Genomic DNA, 18,211 nt, shown 5'->3' on the forward strand with positions numbered 1-18,211 from the left:
GAGCTGTATGATTAGGGAGATTAATTTTTGCAGCTGGACATTTTCTTTAAGAATGTAATTTTCCACACAGTTTTCTCATTTAGCTTTCTTTTATTCTAACCCCAAGACATTCACTTACCCAGAAGAGGGCTCTTCTGCAAGGTTTGGAAAGGAATACACTCTTGCACTCTAGTCCCTTTCTTTCTACATCTGCAACAGGCTTGCTTTCAGACAAACCCTGTTACTAATTATTTCAACCCAGTAACTTGTCTGCATTTCCAGACAATCAACACCAAGAGTCCAAAACTACAAATTCATTTATCCAAGGACCTGACTGTAACAAAGCTACATCACGGATCAAGTTTGTTTTTAAAAAAAGCACAAGAAGTTCCTTAAAAAACATGAGAGTTGATATACTGAAATCACAGAGACACACAGCACTTAGCGAGACGGTTGTGACAGGCTGGAATATGGATTAAAATTTGGAGAGGTTCATTGACATAGCAACACAAAACAAGAGTGCAACTTAATTCATCAACCTCAGACATGTGATTTAACATAAGGGCGGCGACACCCACTTTGTCACCACCCTTGGCGTCACCTAGGAAGAGGATGATGGGTCCTGCACTGCAAACAGTCCCAGGTGGTATCTGGGGACACACTCAAATAAAAGCTTTGTGTTTAACCTGCCACCAAATCCCTACGAGTCGATGGTCAGGCACAGTAACAAGTGAGATATTCCTCCAAATTCTGGCTGAATGTTCTATTATCAGAGTTTAGGCATAAGGAAGACAAAACCAGAAGGAAACAGCCTCCTGACCTTCTCTGTCCCCATGCCCTCATCATCACCCTGGCAGGCTCTCCTTCTCCTGAGAAGGACTTCTCACATACTCTTTTTCCCTGAAAAAGACAAACCTCTGAATAAAAATGTGAAATTATACAGTTCTGTTAATGTCATTTCAGTCCTCAGCAGAGAAGTGGAGGCAGAACAGAGAGGAAACATTTGAATTCCTCACAGCCTCCATGAGACACAACTTTTCTGCATTTCACAGTAGATTTTCTTTGCAGGCAAAGAGGAAAGCTGGACCACATGTTCTGTTTTTTAAACAAGCTTACTTTTGCAAGCGATGGCGTTAGTCTGCTCACTCGCTAATTTAAGCTTCCCGCTTCTCAGAGATAAATGTGCCTTTCAAGTTGTTTACGCCAGCCGCCTTCTTCTGATCTTTCATCCCACCCTCGCAGTACCCACTGACTTCAGACGGCTCCGTATCATTCAGTATCACTTGCACAGAAGAAGCTTTATATTTTTTCAGCAAATTCAACTTTAACAGTGATTAAAACATATAGCAGAATAATGGTTCTTCAATACCGAGAGACACTTCATTCGAAGAGTTCTAGGAAATGAATTCTCAAAAACCACACAGCAATCTTTTAAGAAGCACAAAATTGGTCCCTAAACAATTTCCCTATATTTCAAGGGAAGCAGATTGTGGAATGTTTTTATTTATTAATGCATTCATTCTCACGCCTGTGCTTTAACACAGTCGTGTTGGCTTTAACCAAATGATAAACCTCACACAACTTCTTTAAAGGGATGGGAGGCGGGTGGAAGAAAAAGATGAGAGAAGCGTGATTAAAATTAGTCACAGGAAAGCCTATAAATATACCAGCGGACAGAGGAAGCATTCTCTCTTCTATTTAACTTTAAAATAGAGAGCTAAACTTTAAAAGACAAACAGATGCAACAGAGCAGATGCAATGGAGCAACGATGCAGCAGAGCTTAGGGAAAGTCAACTGGGCAATTTAGCCAGGGCTGTGTATTGCAGGGGTGGGAGAGGAGGAGGAGAAGGAGGAATCTTGATTGTCAGAAACTAGCTACTGCCTCAGGAAGTCTCAGAAGGAGAAAATTAAGGGAACCCATATGATTGCAAGAGAGAAATCAAATCACAGAGTCACAGAGGCACTATGGAATGGAGCTATAACGTAGGAAAAAGGGATGCCAGGCCAGGAAACAATTAATCTGTTACAAATGTTAAGCTTGTGGCAGCAAGGGCTTGAATAGGATCACAAGACCTGTGCATACACCTGCAATGTCAGTTGGAAGTCAAAGGGATGTATTGAACAAAACTGCCCAAATACATTCAGTGAGGTATAACATAAAACAGAAGCTCACTGAACATGCTCAAACACATCTGCTGTTCCCATCTCACCTAGTGGGGGGCAATGGCTTTAACGAAGATATACCGAGGAGAAAGCAACGCTTCCAAGAGATGGTGGCTTTTGTTTTCCCCCTCCCAACACCCATAGGCTGGCTCTGTCCCACTAAATACCCGGGGCTAACAGGAGTATGAATGTATTGTCTAAAAGTACTCCAGGTTCTTTGATAAGAATACAATAAAGATGTTAAAGGGATTTATCAACACGTATCACTTTCCTTATTGCAAAAATTATAATGTAAACTAGAAATAGACAAAACAACAGTTCCAAAGGACAGATGCTTTATGGGGCTAGGAAAATACCACATGACATAATTGCAGCTGCCGCACCTGACAGCTCAGGACAGTGGTACGGCACGGCGGGCCAGTGCCAAGAAAAGGAGATGCTCTGGGCCAATGTGCAGGAAAGGAGAGCTGAGCTTAAGGACAACAAGGTCACAGGTTATTACACGGAAACCACAAAACATGTGTGTTAGAAGCTGCATCACTAGGACCCGTCCATCCAGCGTCCTCCGCCCTCTCGGTGTAACACGGGTGCTGTGAGTAAACAAGCAACACAATAAGCAACTTCCTGATCTCATTTTCTCAGGCAGCCGCCGGGACGCTGAATGAGAGCTCTGAGAGTTTCAGGTCCTGGCAAGCGCAAGAAAGGGCAGCCACCGCAAAGATAAAAACAAGCGAGGCCATCACAGCGGGCAGGAAACCACGACAAAGCAATCTTACTTTCGTTAGGCAGCTCCTCCCGATCCAGGTCATCAAGAGGGGCCGAGGCGCTGCTTCCACTGTCATCCAGGGTGAGGATAAGGGGAACATCATCATCCATGCTCACAGCCATCCTGTCCCTTCAGAGGCTCCTACTCCAAGAACTTTAAATAATGCCTTTTTCAGTTCCACTTGTAAAACACTTATGTCAAAAACTCTCCCCAGAAAGTCTTCCATCAGGAGTGTCTCCTAGACATAAGAATATAAAGGTATGTGCACCCATCTCTAGCGACCACAGTTCAAAAAAGGATCCAGTTTTTTGCTTTCGAAAAGCAGCGCAGGATGCTAGGCTCAATGGCAGTATTTATGCAAAAGCTAAATTCAGAAAGTCAGGTCTAGGCTGCCTATTCCAGTCAGTGCACAGCTCGCAGTACAGCACGGAAGCAAAAGAAAGTGCTTCTTGACAAACTCCTGACCACTCAGCACAACGAGAAGCAGGCAGGCGTGACGCATCTGGAGCCAGCATGATGCTAAGTGTCGCTGTCACACATGGCTCTTTCCCCTGGCATGCCAAAATGCCTCGATTTCGGGTGGGGAGGGGAAAGAGGGAGAAAAAGAGGCCAGTTTGAGTCTGCACACATGAAGTTCCCGTAGGCGTTTTTACTGGGTGATGCCACTGTCACAAAGTCACGGATTTCTTTAAAAGGTGGAGGAAAAGAAAAATCAAGCAGGCCCTGGACAACGTTACAGGGACGCTCCACAACCGGTGCCGCCACGCAGCTCTTACTCTCCCCGTCTCCTTCCTTGCAGGCCGTGGGGAGGGCAGGAGGAAGTCACGGCGGAGGCCGCATCTCCCACAGCAACAGGCCGACCGCGCTGCTGCTGAGCGCGGGCCCCGTGCCGAGCCGCCCCGCGCCCGCGGCGGTGCACCGAGGGCCGGGACGCGAGCCTTGGCGGCGGACGCTCACGGCTGGGCAGCAGGCAGAGAGGCCGGGACCGGGCTCCTCCCGCGGCCTAGGAGAGAGGGACACCGAGACGGGGCTGTCACCGCGCTGTGGAGGCCCCGGCCCGGCCCCCTCCCCGGGCTCCCCCCGGCCCCGCCGCCCCCGGCCCGCGCAAACCGGCCCCGCCGCCCCCTCCGGCTTCTGCGGAGCCCTCGGGCAGCCCGCAGGTGAGCCTGCCCCCCGCCAGCCCCTCATGCCTGCGGGCCCAGGGACCCCCCGCCGCCGGCACCCGCACCCGGCCCGGCCCCGCCGAACCGGCGCCCGCGGCCGCTGCGACACCTCTCCTCAGCGCCCGGCGCCCGCGGCCCCGCCCCGCCGCCTCTCATTGGCCGCGGCGGCGCGGACCTCTCCCGGAGAGGCCGAGCCTCCCTCCCGCCCGCCAATCCACGCTCCCTGCTCGCTCCGCCCCGCCCACCGCCGGCCCTCGGCCCCTGCGAGAGGATCCGTATTATTCCCGCCTCCTCCTCCTCCTCCCTCCCGCACTTGGTCTCATCATTGGGCAGCGACGCTGCCTCTCCGGGCAGGTGGGAATGCTGATTGGTCCGAGGTGGTGGTGGGGTAGGAACATCACGCCTCAGCCATGGGAAGGAAGGGGCGGGCTCTCGGGGAGAGGACTGCGGGCTGCCATTGGCTGTGCTGAGGCCCCGCCCCTGGGGTCAGAGGTGAGCGGAGCAGTCGCCTAGCAACGGCGGGACGCGGGCAGCGGGCGGCAGCGCCAGGCCTGCCGAGGCCCACCCCGAGGGGAGCCCCCGGCCCCCCCACGGCCCCGGGCGGGGCCGCTGCCCCCGGCCTCTCCTCGGGGAGGAGATGTGTCTGTTCCCAGGCCCCAGTGCGGGGGCGTCGGTGGCTGCAGGAAGGAGATGGGCCCTGAGGGAGGGCAGGGCAGCCCAGCCCCAAGAGGCAGCGGGTAGAGCAGGTGCCGTGAAGGGCAGAGCGCCTCGTCGGTGAAACACGATGCTCCTAAGACCCCAGGATTACATCCACCTCTGACGAGATGAGGATTCTCAAGCTGGAAGTGACAGGCCTGGTGTGTAATGAATAAATCTGTTCCATTGGCCCAGGCTGAGCATTTCTCTCGCAAGCACGCTGAGCCACGTCCCCAGGACAGTCCCTCAGCCTAATCCAGCCTGACAAAGCCACTGGGCTCTGCTCAGTGGCTCAGATTGATTTTGCCACCGGCAGGACTCCTGTCAGTGTTACAAATGGGTAGGTAAGGCCTCTGTCCAGCTGGAGCATCCCCCTTGCTACCAGAGCAGAGGTGTCCAGTCTCACATTACCAACATCTTCGCAAATGAGCCTTTCTTCTGCCCACCCGATGCCTCACCGTGCTCTCCCCTTCACAGGGATATTTCTTCGTGTCATCCTCCAGGGCTGGATTTACAGGGAGGACAATGTGATGAGAGATCTCAAAAACAGCTTGCAAGAGCTGGCCAGAAGACTTAAAAGACCTGCATCCCGCAGACCAAGCGGGAAGCGGTGGAACAGGAACAGGAGCTGCGGGCTTCCCTGAACGAGCATGCCGAGCTACAGCAGGACACGCAGCACCTAAGGACACAACTCAACACACTTGTATTGGAGCACTGAGAATCAGCGCTGGCTCTCAGAAAGGTACTGCGGGAGGAGATTAAACCTGCCGTAGTGCTGTCAGGTCAGGCTGCTGCCTGCTTCAGGTAATTACGTGGCTCCTGCCAGCTCCTGGCAGGATGCGTATGCTTTTTTTCCAGAGTGTACCTGCTCCATCACAACACTCCACTGATTTCAGTGGAAAGCAGGCCTGTAGCAAGAAATTGCAACCACCAAGCAAGTAGCTTACTCACAGGACCGCCTTTTCTCCCCATCCACTGACTCAGCTCTGAAACCACCTCTGCAAAGCGCTGTGCCAGTTTGGAGAGGCTGCCACACTAGCCAGAACACAGACCAGCGAGGCTACGCAGATCGGGCAAGGCATGTGCTGAAAAACAAGGGAGCCGGTATGGGCTAAGCAGAGCAAACATAACACTGCCCCACAAAAAAATCTTTTATAGTTGTTTGTAGCACCTAGGGCTGGGCGCAGCTAATTTTGGAAGCTAAGCAGCTCCCAGATTGGCTGGTACTTTGCTGAGAGACACAAGACAAGGAGTCAGGGCTGAGTCAAAGGTAGAGACAGTGTGATTTATCACAGTGCTGAGCAGATAGAAAAAATGAGAAATAAGAGCAGCAGCAGGCAGGAGTCCCAGCTGTGATTCAGGCCTTTGTATCAACAACTCTCGCCTGAGCTGAGCATCAGTGACACTGGACAGGGTGCATCTGGAGCTAGGAAACAACTGAACATTTCCCCCATCTCATTTTATTCAGACTTGCTGTTTGCTCCACACAAGCACCAGCCTCCTGCAGGCAGGGCAGCCCACAACAGTAATGGAGCATCTTTTGCTCTCACGCTGGACTGCACAGCTCTGGAAGAACAAGAGGACAGGGCAGTAGTAAAGCATCAAATGCAAGTGAGAACTGCAGCATGAAATCCAGGCAACCCATTTATACCCATTTATACTTTAACCAACGTTGTCCGTGTGGTGTAAGTAGCGAGGAAGTGCCAGTTCTGACCTCCTGACAGCCTGGAAGCCCTCGGTGACAACCTGGGCCAGTGTGGGACAGGAAAGTATGTGGCTGATACGATGGGCTCTAGTTTCCCCCGTTGATTCCTTGGAGCCTTCACACAGCAGTGGGGGTACACTGGCCACACAAGCCACTGTCAACTTGTTTTTCAGATAAAAATCTCTCTTCATTTTAAGGGGCTTCCTCTGTCAAGTACTCCAGCGCTCCAGTATTGCACTTTGTGTCCTGCTTTTGGGTTCAGCTGTTCTCTGCTGCTTAGATTTCGGGACAGGTACCCCAGTTTGCTGATGACTCACCTCACTGGATCTGACTCATCCATCTGCTGCTAGGGAACAGGGCTCTCGCTTTTGTGGCAATCCTTAACCCTCTTGTCTCCATCTAGTGTCCAAATCACACTTCGGTTTCTCTCCCAGCCCACTTAAGAGACCTGCAGGCTTTAACAGCTTGCATGTCACTGTGCCGACATCCAAATCAAGCTGAACAGGCTCAGATTCACATCAGCACCCCCAACGCCTCCTCTAAGAAGGCCGTAATTGCTTTCATGTCCCTACAGTTTTTACCCAGGTGGAGAAAAGCTGCTGGATTGCTGCAATGCAAAGTGTAGGAAGAGGCCTGAACACTTGATGCTAATCATAAGGATCCTCACCTTCTCAGGTTTTTAATCACATCAGGTTATTCTTGCTTCCCATCTGCCAGGGCAGCTGGAGCACCGAGCCCCAGAACTGCTGCCTCCCCTAACCCTCCTCTGCGTGGCTCACTAGTGCGTTGGGGAAGGAATAAACCGCTGCCGAGTGCCTCCAAAATGACCTGTCCCTGGCCTTCACCACGGCCTGGCTCTTCCCACGCGCCCAACAGCTCACAGCGTATTAGCTGGGTTACAGCACCACTGACATAACCTGCTTCTCAGCAAAGCTCTCGGCTCAGGCTCAGCCCCATCCAAACCACAGGGACGTGGCCTTTTCTTCAGCATGGTGGCAAAGGAGGCTCTGACCTGCACGTGCCTTACTCGGTCAGAGTCCCCATCAGAGGACGGAGGCTGCCTGCAATGTAGGGAAGCTGGGGGGGAGGTTCAAAGGAGCATGAAGGTATTTGGACCTGGCACCTCTTGAAAAGTCCCATTCAAGGCACATTTCCTTTTTTTGGTCCCCTTGGGAAGGCTCAGTTCAGCAGCCAGGGGCAATTCTACCCGGATTTGGGATAGCTAAAAGGATCCCACCACAGGGATGTGCAGGGAGAACCTGCTGAAGGCCCTCAAGCCTGCAGTAACCGGTGTCTGCTGTCCTGCCAGGCTGAGCGAGAGGCACTTCATGCTGCCTGCACCAAGGAAAAGGCTTGGCCCCAAAGGAGAAACACACTGTGCTTACCTACTGTTCCTGGACTGCGGAGGAGCACTGAGCGCAGCAGAATGAGCGGGACGTGAGGGAGACTGCCATGACCTGTGCTGCCACCCGCATCCAGAAAAGCTGCTTGTTCCAGACACTCCTCACGTTGAAGATAAAGAAAAAGGGAGAGGGCAAGAAGGCCGAGAAATAAGCACAAAATCCATCCTCTGTCCTCCATTCTTTCCTCCCAGCATGGCTGCTTACTCCCCTGGGGTTCAGCTCTCCCAGATTACAAGCGACAACTGAGACAGCACTTGCACTAAGGCCTGAGCCTGCCGGGGCTGGCTGTCACAGACAGAAGACATCAGAGCAGTGGCAAGACGACATGTCTCACCATTTTAGGTTGAGCTCTGTTGCCTTTCAAAAGCAAGAGTAACCTTTCTTGCCAATGGGACTGGACCAGGAGTGTCCCTCCTGTCTGGTCTTCCCAGCTTCGGTGCCCTTCATGTGCTGGAGTGGGTCAAGGCCCAATCCTGCTGCTGCTCAAGCTGGCAATAAAATCATTTCTGGGGGCAGAATGATGCCCTTAACCTGGCTCGGTTTGTCCTTGGGTGAATTTGAGAGAACGTTTCCCTTTGTGTGGGAGGGAGTTACCAGACTCCCAGCGACTGCCCTGCGTTCCCTGACCTCAGCGGCTCGTCACTGCAGCCTCCCTCCCAGGGCAGCAGTGACACTGGCTGCAAACCCCGAGTCCCCCGGCCTGCGTCCTTTGTCTGCCTCCCTGCCTGTATTCCCACAGACCGAGTTGCTCTTTCCCAGCTCAGGAATGGAAATCGAGGAGGAGCTGCTTTGCTCAGACAGTCTTTGGAGACGCCAGCTGTGCCCAGATCGCACAGCAGCACCCTGCGGACCAAACACAAGGCCCCAGATTTGCCTTGGACCATTTATTTGGTGACGAGCATGGCGTTGCTGTGAGAGCACCTCACAACCCTCAGTACAAACCACAGGATTACGTGTCCACTCAGCGTGTCCTCATCACCAGAAGCTGCCGAAATCCCTGCGGCAGATCCTTCTCTGTCACAAAAGCCCATCCAGCTCGGGGGCATCCCACCGCCAGCAGGACACAGGGCCATGCCACTCCTCACCTCTCTGCTCGTCCTCCCTTCTCCTTCCTTGCTGAAGGAGACCACCAAAGCATTGATGAAACGGAGCAAGGCCAGCAGAGAGCCACCAACATGGTCAGGGCTGGAGCACACGTCCCACGCGCAGAGGCTGAGGGAATGGGGCTCGTTCAGCCTGGAGAAGGGAAGGTTTTGGGGGGCCTCAGAGCAGCCTCCAAGTACCTATGAAGAGGAGGTTACCATCAGGTTTGAGCCAAGCTTTGTGCTCAGGTGCACGAGAAAGCAGACACAAACAGAAACAAGAAAGGCTCTGACTGGATATAAAGGGAAACTTTTCACCCCAAGGACAGTCAAGCAGTGGGAGGTGGTGCCAGAGAGGTTGTGCAGCCTCTGTTCTTCAGGGTTTCCACCACCAGACTGGATAAAGCCCTGAGCAGCCTTGCCTGAGGCCATAGCTCACCTGCCTCGAGCAGGACGTTGGGCTAGAGACCTCCTGCAGTCCCGCTGAGCACGAGCGATCCTGCGATTGTACGTGACAGGCAGGACGAAGCAGGACTCCTCTCTCCCCAGAACTGGTCAGCAGAGGTCCCCGTCAGGGCCCTCAGACCTTAACTGCCCTCGCCAGCCTCACCTGGGACCTCCACCCCGGTGGCACCCGCTGCTCCCTGGTCTGGGAGCTCCAGCCGAGCTCAGGCCTTGCCTGTCCCCCCCGAGCTACGCCGTAGGTGTACCTGTGCCTCGTCCTTCTCCTGGACAGGCCATGGACCTACGCCATAGGCAGTCCTGTCTCCTGCTCTTCTGACCTCCCAGCTGGACTTCCTGGACAGAAGGAACCTGCCTCATTACCGTTCCTCATCTGATGACCACCGGACAGTCAACAGAAGGTGCCACTACCATCAAGGCTGTCCCGCTCCGGTGCTGCGGTCACCCTTGGTTCCTGGCTCATCCTCCCACATGGAGCAGCCCCATCCTTCGTTCACAGCCACGGGAGGCCCCAGGGTCCTCGTGGACTCACTCACCAGGTCAGGCCCCACCTCGGGTAGGTTAAGGCCATATTTACATCCAGGGGGACATTTGGCTTCACTTCCAGGGAGGCCTGGGTTTGCAACCACCCACTGCCTTGGAGTTCGTGGCCAAAGAAGGTCCGGACATGCTTTTTGATCGACCCCTCATCAGAGGGCCTCGGGGGGTCGCAGGCGCTGTCGGAGGGCTCTGGTTTTTACCCCTTTCTGTCTTGGGGTGCTCCGAAGCCAGGCGGGGCCCGTCCGAGGAGGCGTTCAGCCGGCTGAGAGACTGGGAACGTCCTCTGCTGGGAGCACCCTGGCCTTCGGAGCCCAAATCGCTCTCGGGATGCTTCCAGACACAGGGCTTGCCCTTACGGCCCGCCTCAAAGCCTGCTGTCGCCGGAGACGCAGGGGCTCGCGGGTGGACGGCTCTCAAGGGCGTCTCCCTGGAGCGGGGGGCCAGGCTGGGCTGGTTTCGGGGGGCGGGCGGAGGGCTCCAGAGCAGCGGATGGAGCTTGGCCACGTCTTCCTTCCTCATCCAAGGAGCTGCCCAGGCCGGGCCCTCGGGCTTGGCACCGAAGAGGGACTCGTCGCAGAAGGACGGAGTGTGGCTTCTCAGCCTTCACGGGGAAGCAAGGAGAGGAAGCCGCGTGTCGATTACAGCGGGCAAGGACGGCACAGAGACCCGGCCGCTGCCTGGCGGGGGGACCCCACGGGGGGCAAACCCCCGCGGGGCCGCGCACGGAGCCCGAGCTTCGCCCCAGACCCTCCCGAGGACCGCCCGGGGCCAAGCCGAGCCCAGCCCCGCTGGCCCGGGCTGGAGCTGGGGACCGAGGGCCGCTGCCGGGCCGCCCCGGGGCCACCGACGCTTAGCGAGCCCCGAAAAGCCGGGGCGGCGGGCCGGGGGCTGCGGGCCGGGCCCAGGTGGCGGGAGCGCCCGGTGCCGCCGCTCACCTGCACTTGCTCCTCGGCCGGGGGCCGCCGCCACCGGGAGCCGGAGCCGCCGCCCAGGGAGGCGCGAAGCCGGGCGGCGCCGGGCGGGCCCCCGCGGGGCTGCCGAAGAGCGACTCGTCCACGAAGGACGCCCGCGCCCGGCGGACGCCCCGGCCTCGGCCCCGGCCCCGGCCCCGGCCCGCCCGCGGCAGCTGGGCAGCGGGAGCGGGAGCGCAGCCGCCCCCCGGTGCCGGCCCCGCCGCCCGCATGGCCGCGCTCCGCCCGGGGCGGGGATGGGCCGGGCCCGCCCCTTCCGGGCCCGCCCACCGCCACGTGCTTCCGCCGCCGCCGCCGCCGCTACCGACATGGCGCCGCGGCGGGCCCGCCGCCAGCCCCGGGGAGCGCCGGTAGGGACGGGGGGCGGGAGCGGGGAGGGTCCCGAGGGCGGCGTCCCCGGTGCCGGTGTCCTCGGTCCCCGTGCGCCGGTGTGCCCTGTGCCGGGTACCGGTGTCCCCGGTCCCCATGTGCCGGGGTCCCCACTGCGCCCGGTGCTGATGCGTGTCCCCTATGCCCGGTACTGGTGTCCCCTGTGTCCGGTACTGGTGTCCCCTGTGCCCGGTACTGGTGTCGCCGGTCCCCGTGTGCCGGTGTCCCCTGTGTCCAGTACCGGTGTCCCCGGTCCCCATGTGCCGGTGTGCCCTTGTGCCGAGTACTGGTGGCCCCGGTCCCCATGTGCCGGTGTCCCTAGTGCGCCCGGTGCTGATGTCCCCGGTGCCCGGTACCGGTGTCCCCTGTGCCTGGTGCTGCCATCTTCGGTACCAGTGTCCCCGGTCCCCGTGTGCCGGTGTCCCCTGTGTCCAGTACCGGTGTCCCCAGTGCGCCCGGTGCTGATGTCCCCTGCCTGTGCCCGGTGCTGCCATCTTCGGTACCAGCGTCCCCGGTGCCCACGTCCCCAGTACCAGTATCCCCAGTCCCTGTGTGCTGCCGTGCCTGCTACCGATGTCCCCAGTCCACGTGTGCCAGCGTCCCCAGTACTGGTGTCACCAGTCCCTGTGTGCTGCTGTCCCCACACCCAGTGTCCCCAGTCCCCACGTGCCGCTGTCCCCAGTACCGGTGTCCCCAGTGCCAGTGTCCCAGTACCCGTGTCCCTGCCGCCAGGCTGGCAGTGCAGAGCTGCAGTGCCCTGGCACCGCCGGGACGCCCGTCGCCACAGCCGTGTCCCCCCGCTGTCCCCAGGTCCCAGCGTCCCCGCTGCCCGCCTTCCCCGCCGCCGAGGAGGACGATGGTGCCGACGCCGAGCTGGACACGCGGGCCATGGTGCAGGCCCAGAACCAGAAGAAGAAGAAATCCGGGGGCTTCCAGTCCATGGGTGCGTGCGGGGCGGGGGGCAGCCGTCCCCGGGATGGGGACCGTCCCCTCCTGCCCGCGCCCCCTCACCTGTCCCCATCCCCGCAGGCCTCAGCTACCCCGTCTTCAAGGGCATCATGAAGAAGGGCTACAAGGTGCCCACCCCCATCCAGAGGAAGGTGAGCGCAGGGGGTGGCGGGACCCCTGCCCTGGGGCGGTGGCAGTGGGACCGTGACGGTGACGGCGGGGCGGCGTCTTGCAGACCATCCCCGCCATCCTGCGCGGCCGGGACGTGGTGGCGATGGCGCGGACGGGCAGCGGGAAGACGGCTTGCTTCCTCATCCCCATGTTCGAGCGGCTGAAGGCGCCCAGCCAGGCTGGGGCACGCGCCCTCGTCCTCTCGCCCACCCGGGAGCTGGCCCTGCAGACCCTGAAGTTCACCAAGGAGGTACGGGGGCGAGTGGGGACAACGGGGGCGAGTGGGGACAACGGGGGCGAGTGGGAACAACGGGGCCAAGGGATTTGGTTTTACCCCCCCTGCCGACACGTTTCTTTCTCACCCCACAGCTGGGCAAGTTCACGGGCTTGAAGACAGCCCTGATCCTGGGAGGAGACAAGTAAGCCGTCCCCATGTCCCCACCAGTCCGCGCTTCCCTAAAGCCTCCCCAAAACCTGACGAGGGGCTGAGCTGCCCCATGCCGCCCGGCACCGCCCCAGCCTCTCTCCCCTCTCGCAGGATGGAGGACCAGTTCGCCGCCCTGCACGAGAACCCCGACATGTGAGTGGGGGTGCGGGGAGGGGACTTGGTGGGGAAACGGCCCCCGAGAGCCACCCACTGTCCGGGGACATCATTGCTGTTTACAGCCAGCGAGCCTGAGGGACGTGTCCTGGTGTTCCCTTGGAGCATCTTCCCATGCTCCCCATGGGGGACGAGGGGGTCTCTGTCGGGTCTTCTTTGGGTCGGGTTTGGGACCTGCACCCGGGATGGTGTGGGGATGCCGCCCCCCCCCACCCGGTCCCGTCACCAGCTCTGTCCCCGCAGAATCATCGCCACCCCCGGGCGCCTGGTGCACGTGGCGGTGGAGATGAAACTGAAGCTGCACACCGTGGAGTACGTGGTGTTCGACGAGGCTGACAGGTCAGCAGGGCGCAGGGGGGTCCCCGAGGGGCCCCGGGGCTGGCAGCGTCCCCGCGTGTGGGGTGAGAGACGGCAGGAGCGAGGTGCCCTGGGGGGCGGCAGGGCTGGGCACGGAGGGACCGAACGGGCGCTGCCATGTCCCGTGTCCCCTCCCCTGCAGGCTCTTTGAGATGGGCTTCGCCGAGCAGCTCCAGGAGATCATCGCCCGGCTCCCGGACTGCCACCAGACCGTCCTCTTCTCCGCCACCTTGCCCAAGCTGCTCGTCGAGTTTGCCCGGGCCGGTGAGGAGCGTGCGGCAGACGGCGGCTGCGGGGCTGGACCTGGGGGGAGCCTGGGGATGGGTCACGGCACGGTCCTGCGGCTGGGCTGGGCCCAGGACTGGCAAAACCCAGCTGGGTTACTGCTGGGCCAGGCGGGTGTCCCCAGGCCGAGGGGTGGGGCTGGTCCCAGTAGCGCATCCCACGTGCGACCCATGTCCTGCCTGTCACCATATCCCACAGGCCTCACCGAGCCGATGCTGATCCGTCTGGACGTGGAGTCCAAGCTCAGCGAGCAGCTCAAGGTGAGAGGGGCCGGGGGGCTCGAGACGGGCTTTGTGTCCCCCACCCCCCGCGAGCCACCCTGCGGTGGCTCCAGGCTCGCGAGGAGGGGACGAGGAGGGGTGGCAATGCCTGGCGTGGGGATGCAGAGGGGCTGAGCTCTGCCCGCCCTTTGCAGCTGGCTTTCTTCCACGTGCGCGGGGACGACAAACCGGCCGTGCTGCTCCACCTGCTCCGGAGCGTGGTGAAGCCCCAGGACCAGACGGTCGTCTTCGTGGCCACCAAGCACCACACGGAGTATCTCAAGGAGGCAAGTGGCATTTGGGGGTGCCCAGCACGTACCCCTGTTAAAGGGCAGGCTGCCGGGGCTGCCTAGGACCCCTTTCCAGACCCACGTGGGGTCTGCATCTGTGGGCACCTCCCTGCTGGAGTCTCTGCCTCTGTTTCGCTGGGTTGAAGGAGAAATCCCAGCATATGTGATCGTGGAGGTCCTGCATCCATCTACCCCTCGGAGAGAGGGGGGAGCGCTGTGGGATTTGGGGGGTCCGGGTGGGCACCCTGGGGTCTCAGGGCCCTGGGAGCTGGGGGGCCCTGTCCCTTCGCTGAAAATACATGCCCAGGTGGGATCTGATCTCTCTTCCCTGCTCCCCAGCTGCTGACGGCCCAGGGCATCCGCTGCACACACATCTACAGCTCACTGGACCAGACCGCCCGCAAGATCAACATTGCCAAGTTCGCCCAGGGCAAGTGCCCGGTGCTGCTGGTCACCGACGTGGCCGCCCGCGGGCTCGACATCCCCATGCTGGACAACGTCATCAACTACAGCTTCCCCGCCAAGGCCAAGCTGTTCCTGCATCGTGTCGGTGGGTGCCGGTGCCCCGCGCAGGGGTCCTTGCAACCTGGGGGTCCCTCAGGGTGACAGGAAGGGTGTGAGTAGGCTGTCCCTGTTTTTCCCATCCCTGTGCCCTGCTGGGCTGGCACTGATGCCCCTGACCTGGTGGTGATATCTTTGGGGCAGGAGGTTGCCGTGTTGTGACATCAGGAGACGGGCTGGGGACAAAGCAGGGGCAGGAATGTCCCTCATTTCCCAGCTGGACTGCAGGGGCTCTCAGGGGCAGGGCTGGTGCCTTCCCTTTAGGATGGCACAGCAGTGGGCTCCCCTTTGCCCCCTTCCCAGTGGCCCACAGCCCCTTGCCAGCCATGCCCACCTGGTAAATGTCACATGTGTGGGCTCCCAGGGGCACCAGTGAGTCCCTGCCGGGCAAGGGCAGGCTGGGCTGGCACTGGGTCTGGTTTCCCACTCTCCTCCTCCCCTTGCCAGGTCGTGTGGCCCGAGCTGGCCGGAGCGGCACTGCCTACTCGCTGGTGGCTCCCGATGAGATGCCCTACGTCTTTGACCTCCACCTCTTCCTGGGGCGCCCGCTCGTCCTCGCCGGTGCCCAGGAGATGCCTGCTGGTGAGGCAGACCTGGTTGCAGCTATTGGGGTGGTTGCATGTCCAAGCTGGGACACTGGCCACGTGGCTGCTGTGGTTTTATCATTGGCCAGCGCTGGAGTTCGTGGTCTTGTGGTTAGCATTCGTGCAGAGGGGCGATACGCTCTCATTACTGGGGTGCAGCTGGGGAAAATGGGGTGCCGGGGGCTCCGACACACCCCGCGGGTTGGGGATGCTGATTTAACACCACCGAGCTGCCCGTGGCTGTTAGTTCTGCTCTGTTAACTCCTGGATTGCTGCCGTGCCCGCTGCAACAATCCCAGGGTGGGTGCCGGCGAGGTGACACGGTGTCCCCGGGGCTGCAGATGCCAGCGGGGTCCTGGGCCGCGTCCCCCAGAGCCTGGTGGACGACGAGGAGTGCCTGCTGCTGACGGACCACGACGGCTCGCTGGAGCTGCGGAGCCTGCGCCGCGTCGCCGACAATGCCCACAAGCAGTACCTGCGGTCCCGGCCCGGCCCCTCGCCCGAGTCCATCAAGAGGGCGAAGGACCTGGACGTGTCCCAGCTGGGCATCCACCCGCTCTTCAGTGAGTGCCTCGGGGACGCCGAGGGAGGGGACCCTGTTCCCCTCGCCAAGGAGCTAATCCGTGCCTCGCTCCGTGCCCACATTCCCCAGGCGCTCGCTTTGAAGACACCGAGCTGGAGAGGCTGAAGTTCGTGGACAGCATTAAAACCTACAAGTCCAAGGCGGTGAGTTGAGACCCGTACTCGGGCACGAGGCTCCTGGGTTGGGGTGGGAGGGAAGGTCCGTGCGGCTGGCCGTACAGCTCACCGGGGCTCATGCTCCCGCCCCGGGAACAGACCATCTTCGAGATCAATGCCACGTCCCGGACGCTGGCCAGCACCGTGATGCGGTCGAAGCGGCGCCACGACCACGCCCTCATCGAGAAGTACCAGCGCGGGCAGCAGGAGAAGCGGGCGGCGGCTCTCAAAGGGCAGGGCCTGGCTCCCCCTGGGCCCGAGGAGGAAGAAGGAGGAGAGGAGGAAGACCTCCAGGTAACGGGGCAGGGATGGGGGGTTTGCTGTGGACGCAGGAGCTGCTGCAAGGCGGCCTCAGCCGGGTGCTGGCAGCACCGGGACCCCAGGCTGTGCCAGGGCTTGGGGGCTGGTGCAGTGACTTGCAGGGCTGGTGGGGGGACGCGGCTCCCCCAGCCCCTCTGCTGTCCCCTTCCAGGAGGTGTTCTCCACCGTGGTGGGCCAGAAGCGAAAACGGGGCCGAGGGGGAGAAGACGGCGCCAGGAAAAAGCCTCAGCAGCCGGCGCAGCGGGACGAGGACTTCTACATCCCGTACCGGCCCAAGGACTTTGAGAGCGAGAGGGGGTGAGGCTGGGAGGGCTCCTGCCGCCGTCCTGTCCCGGCCTGCGCGGGGGGCCGCTCTCATCGCCCGCCCTTTGCAGGCTGAGCGTGGGTGGCGAGGGCAGCGCCTTCGAGCAGCAGGCAGCTGGAGCCGTCCTGGATCTCATGGGTGATGAAAACCACAACCTCAACAAGAGCAAGCAGCTGCTGAAGTGGTGAGTGGGGTCTGGCCATGGGGTGGGGGCGGAAATCAGGGCTGGGGCTCCCACTGCCCAGTCCCACCGCCCTCCCCTCTCTCACAGGGACCGCAAGAAGAAGCGGTTTGTGGGGCAGACGGGCCAGGAGGACAAGAAGAAGGTGCGGACGGAGAGCGGGCGCTACATCAGCAGCTCCTACAAGAACAATCTGTATCCTGCCTGCGGGTGCTGCTGCCTCCTGTGCCGTGGCAAGGGCTGGGGCGAGGGGGAGCGGGGCTGGACCCGCCGGCAGCCACGCAGCATCGTGCCCCGCTCCCAGGGATCGATCCTGCGCTGGGGCAGTGGCGTGGGGAGGGAGGCTGGTCAGATGCTGCGGTGGGCCGAGTGATGGGGAGTTGGGCAACGGGGAGTCACCCCACGTTCCCTTAACCCACCCTGGCCCAGCTATGAAAAGTGGAAGCAGAAATACAAGGTTGACGAGCGGGACGAGGATGAGGAAGACCACCGAGGCAGGGAGCAATTAAGAGGGAAGCACAGGCGCGGGCATGGTGAGTACCTGGAGCCCCACATCGTGTCCCCTCACCTTGCTTTGGTCTCCGAGCTGAGCTTGGCCGTGTTCCCCCCCCCGCAGGGCCCGGGCAGCCCCCCGCCCAGGGCAGGGTGCGCTCAGAGCTGAAGAACAAGCAGCAGATTCTGAAGCAGCGCAAGAAAGCGGCCAAGCAGCGCTTCCTGCAGAGCGGGGGGCTGAAACGCCTGAAGGCCAGGAACCGGCAGCGGGTGCAGGAGCTGCGGCAGATGGCCTTCGGGCGGCGGGTGGGGGCCGCCAAGAAGGGCAAGCTGCGGAAGAGGGTGTAGGAGAGGGGGCTGTGCCCCAGCAGCTCCCCCCACGCCTGGGCTGGGTGCCGGGGAAGGAGACATTAAATACTTGGCTGGTTTTGCATCCTGACTCCTCTTTGTCCTTGCCACGAGCATCGTGCCGGGGGTAATTCCTCCCCCCTTGGGCCGCCCCCAGGCGCAGTCCTAAAACCAGCCGGTGCTGCGGGTCCACAGCTGGGTTCTATTTTGACAGGAGACACCTTCGGAGATGCCAACAGCCTGAACGTGAGCAGCAGCTCCCCCTTCCTCTGCGGCAGCCAGGTCCCGCTGTCCGGGGTGCCCCTGGCAGGAGGGTACCCGGGGGTCGGGCTCTGCCCCGGGCCCTGCCCCGATGCGGTGCCATCCCAGTGTGCCCGTGCCACTGCCGTCCACGTTGCCTCTTGCGGGGGTTCCCAGAGCTGTCGGGGACCTCCATCCCCAGCGGGGTGCCGGGGGTCCTGCGGCTCCGT

At 60.3% G+C, this 18,211-nt stretch overlaps 3 protein-coding genes across 9 annotated transcripts in view; 1 reads left to right on the forward strand and 2 right to left on the reverse strand.

The window, feature by feature from the left end:
* TPCN1 (two pore segment channel 1) overlaps window positions 1-4,200 on the reverse strand; it is a 49,525-nt gene extending 45,325 nt beyond the window's left edge. Inside the window, exons 1-2 of the mRNA XM_072879832.1 lie at window positions 4,100-4,200; window positions 2,920-3,912 (exon numbers count right to left, since the gene is read on the reverse strand). Of these exons, the coding sequence (XP_072735933.1) occupies window positions 2,920-3,031 (112 nt within the window). The 5' untranslated portion in view covers window positions 3,032-3,912; window positions 4,100-4,200. The remainder of the gene's footprint in view (window positions 1-2,919; window positions 3,913-4,099) is intronic.
* A 1,719-nt stretch (window positions 4,201-5,919) lies between these two features.
* On the reverse strand, window positions 5,920-11,187 carry RITA1 (RBPJ interacting and tubulin associated 1). 7 transcript variants are annotated; one of them, XR_012045216.1, is made up of 5 exons: window positions 10,896-11,186; window positions 9,669-10,561; window positions 8,962-9,159; window positions 7,859-7,973; window positions 5,932-6,334 (listed from the first exon to the last, which is right to left on the reverse strand). XR_012045216.1 is itself a non-coding variant. In XM_072879854.1 (2 exons), the coding sequence occupies exons 1-2, from the start codon at window positions 11,141-11,143 to the stop codon at window positions 10,018-10,020; spliced, it is 792 nt and encodes a 263-aa protein (XP_072735955.1). In that variant the 5' UTR covers window positions 11,144-11,186; the 3' UTR covers window positions 9,218-10,017. The 7 variants fall into 7 exon arrangements, 1 of the variants encoding a protein (XP_072735955.1); XR_012045217.1 differs by having other exon boundaries at window positions 5,920-9,159; window positions 9,669-9,756; window positions 9,957-10,561; window positions 10,896-11,187; XR_012045215.1 differs by having other exon boundaries at window positions 5,924-7,976.
* Window positions 11,137-17,826, forward strand: DDX54 (DEAD-box helicase 54). The gene is made up of 20 exons (XM_072879842.1): window positions 11,137-11,281; window positions 12,111-12,243; window positions 12,330-12,400; window positions 12,484-12,669; window positions 12,789-12,838; window positions 12,958-12,999; window positions 13,264-13,359; window positions 13,520-13,641; window positions 13,861-13,922; window positions 14,078-14,209; window positions 14,552-14,762; window positions 15,221-15,355; window positions 15,699-15,920; window positions 16,010-16,083; window positions 16,195-16,389; window positions 16,568-16,713; window positions 16,791-16,904; window positions 16,992-17,096; window positions 17,331-17,434; window positions 17,518-17,826. The coding sequence occupies exons 1-20, from the start codon at window positions 11,168-11,170 to the stop codon at window positions 17,739-17,741; spliced, it is 2,538 nt and encodes an 845-aa protein (XP_072735943.1). The 5' UTR covers window positions 11,137-11,167; the 3' UTR covers window positions 17,742-17,826.
* Window positions 17,827-18,211: the final 385 nt, after the last annotated feature.

The sequence above is a fragment of the Ciconia boyciana genome, chromosome 15, assembly GCF_034638445.1.
Source record: "Ciconia boyciana chromosome 15, ASM3463844v1, whole genome shotgun sequence".
Taxonomy (NCBI): domain Eukaryota; kingdom Metazoa; phylum Chordata; class Aves; order Ciconiiformes; family Ciconiidae; genus Ciconia; species Ciconia boyciana.

Bases quoted from the DNA above. Each gene is read 5' to 3' on its own strand.
- DDX54 (XM_072879842.1), top strand. From the start codon at position 11,168: ATGGGCCGGGCCCGCCCCTTCCGGGCCCGCCCACCGCCACGTGCTTCC. The intron at 13,000-13,263 runs GTGAGTGGGGGT...CTGTCCCCGCAG, and splicing joins CTGCACGAGAACCCCGACAT to AATCATCGCCACCCCCGGGC. The intron at 16,084-16,194 runs GTGAGTTGAGAC...CCCCGGGAACAG, and splicing joins AAACCTACAAGTCCAAGGCG to ACCATCTTCGAGATCAATGC.
- RITA1 (XM_072879854.1), bottom strand. From the start codon at position 11,143: ATGCGGGCGGCGGGGCCGGCACCGGGGGGCGGCTGCGCTCCCGCTCCC. The intron at 10,562-10,895 runs GTGAGCGGCGGC...TTCCCCGTGAAG, and splicing joins CGGCCGAGGAGCAAGTGCAG to GCTGAGAAGCCACACTCCGT.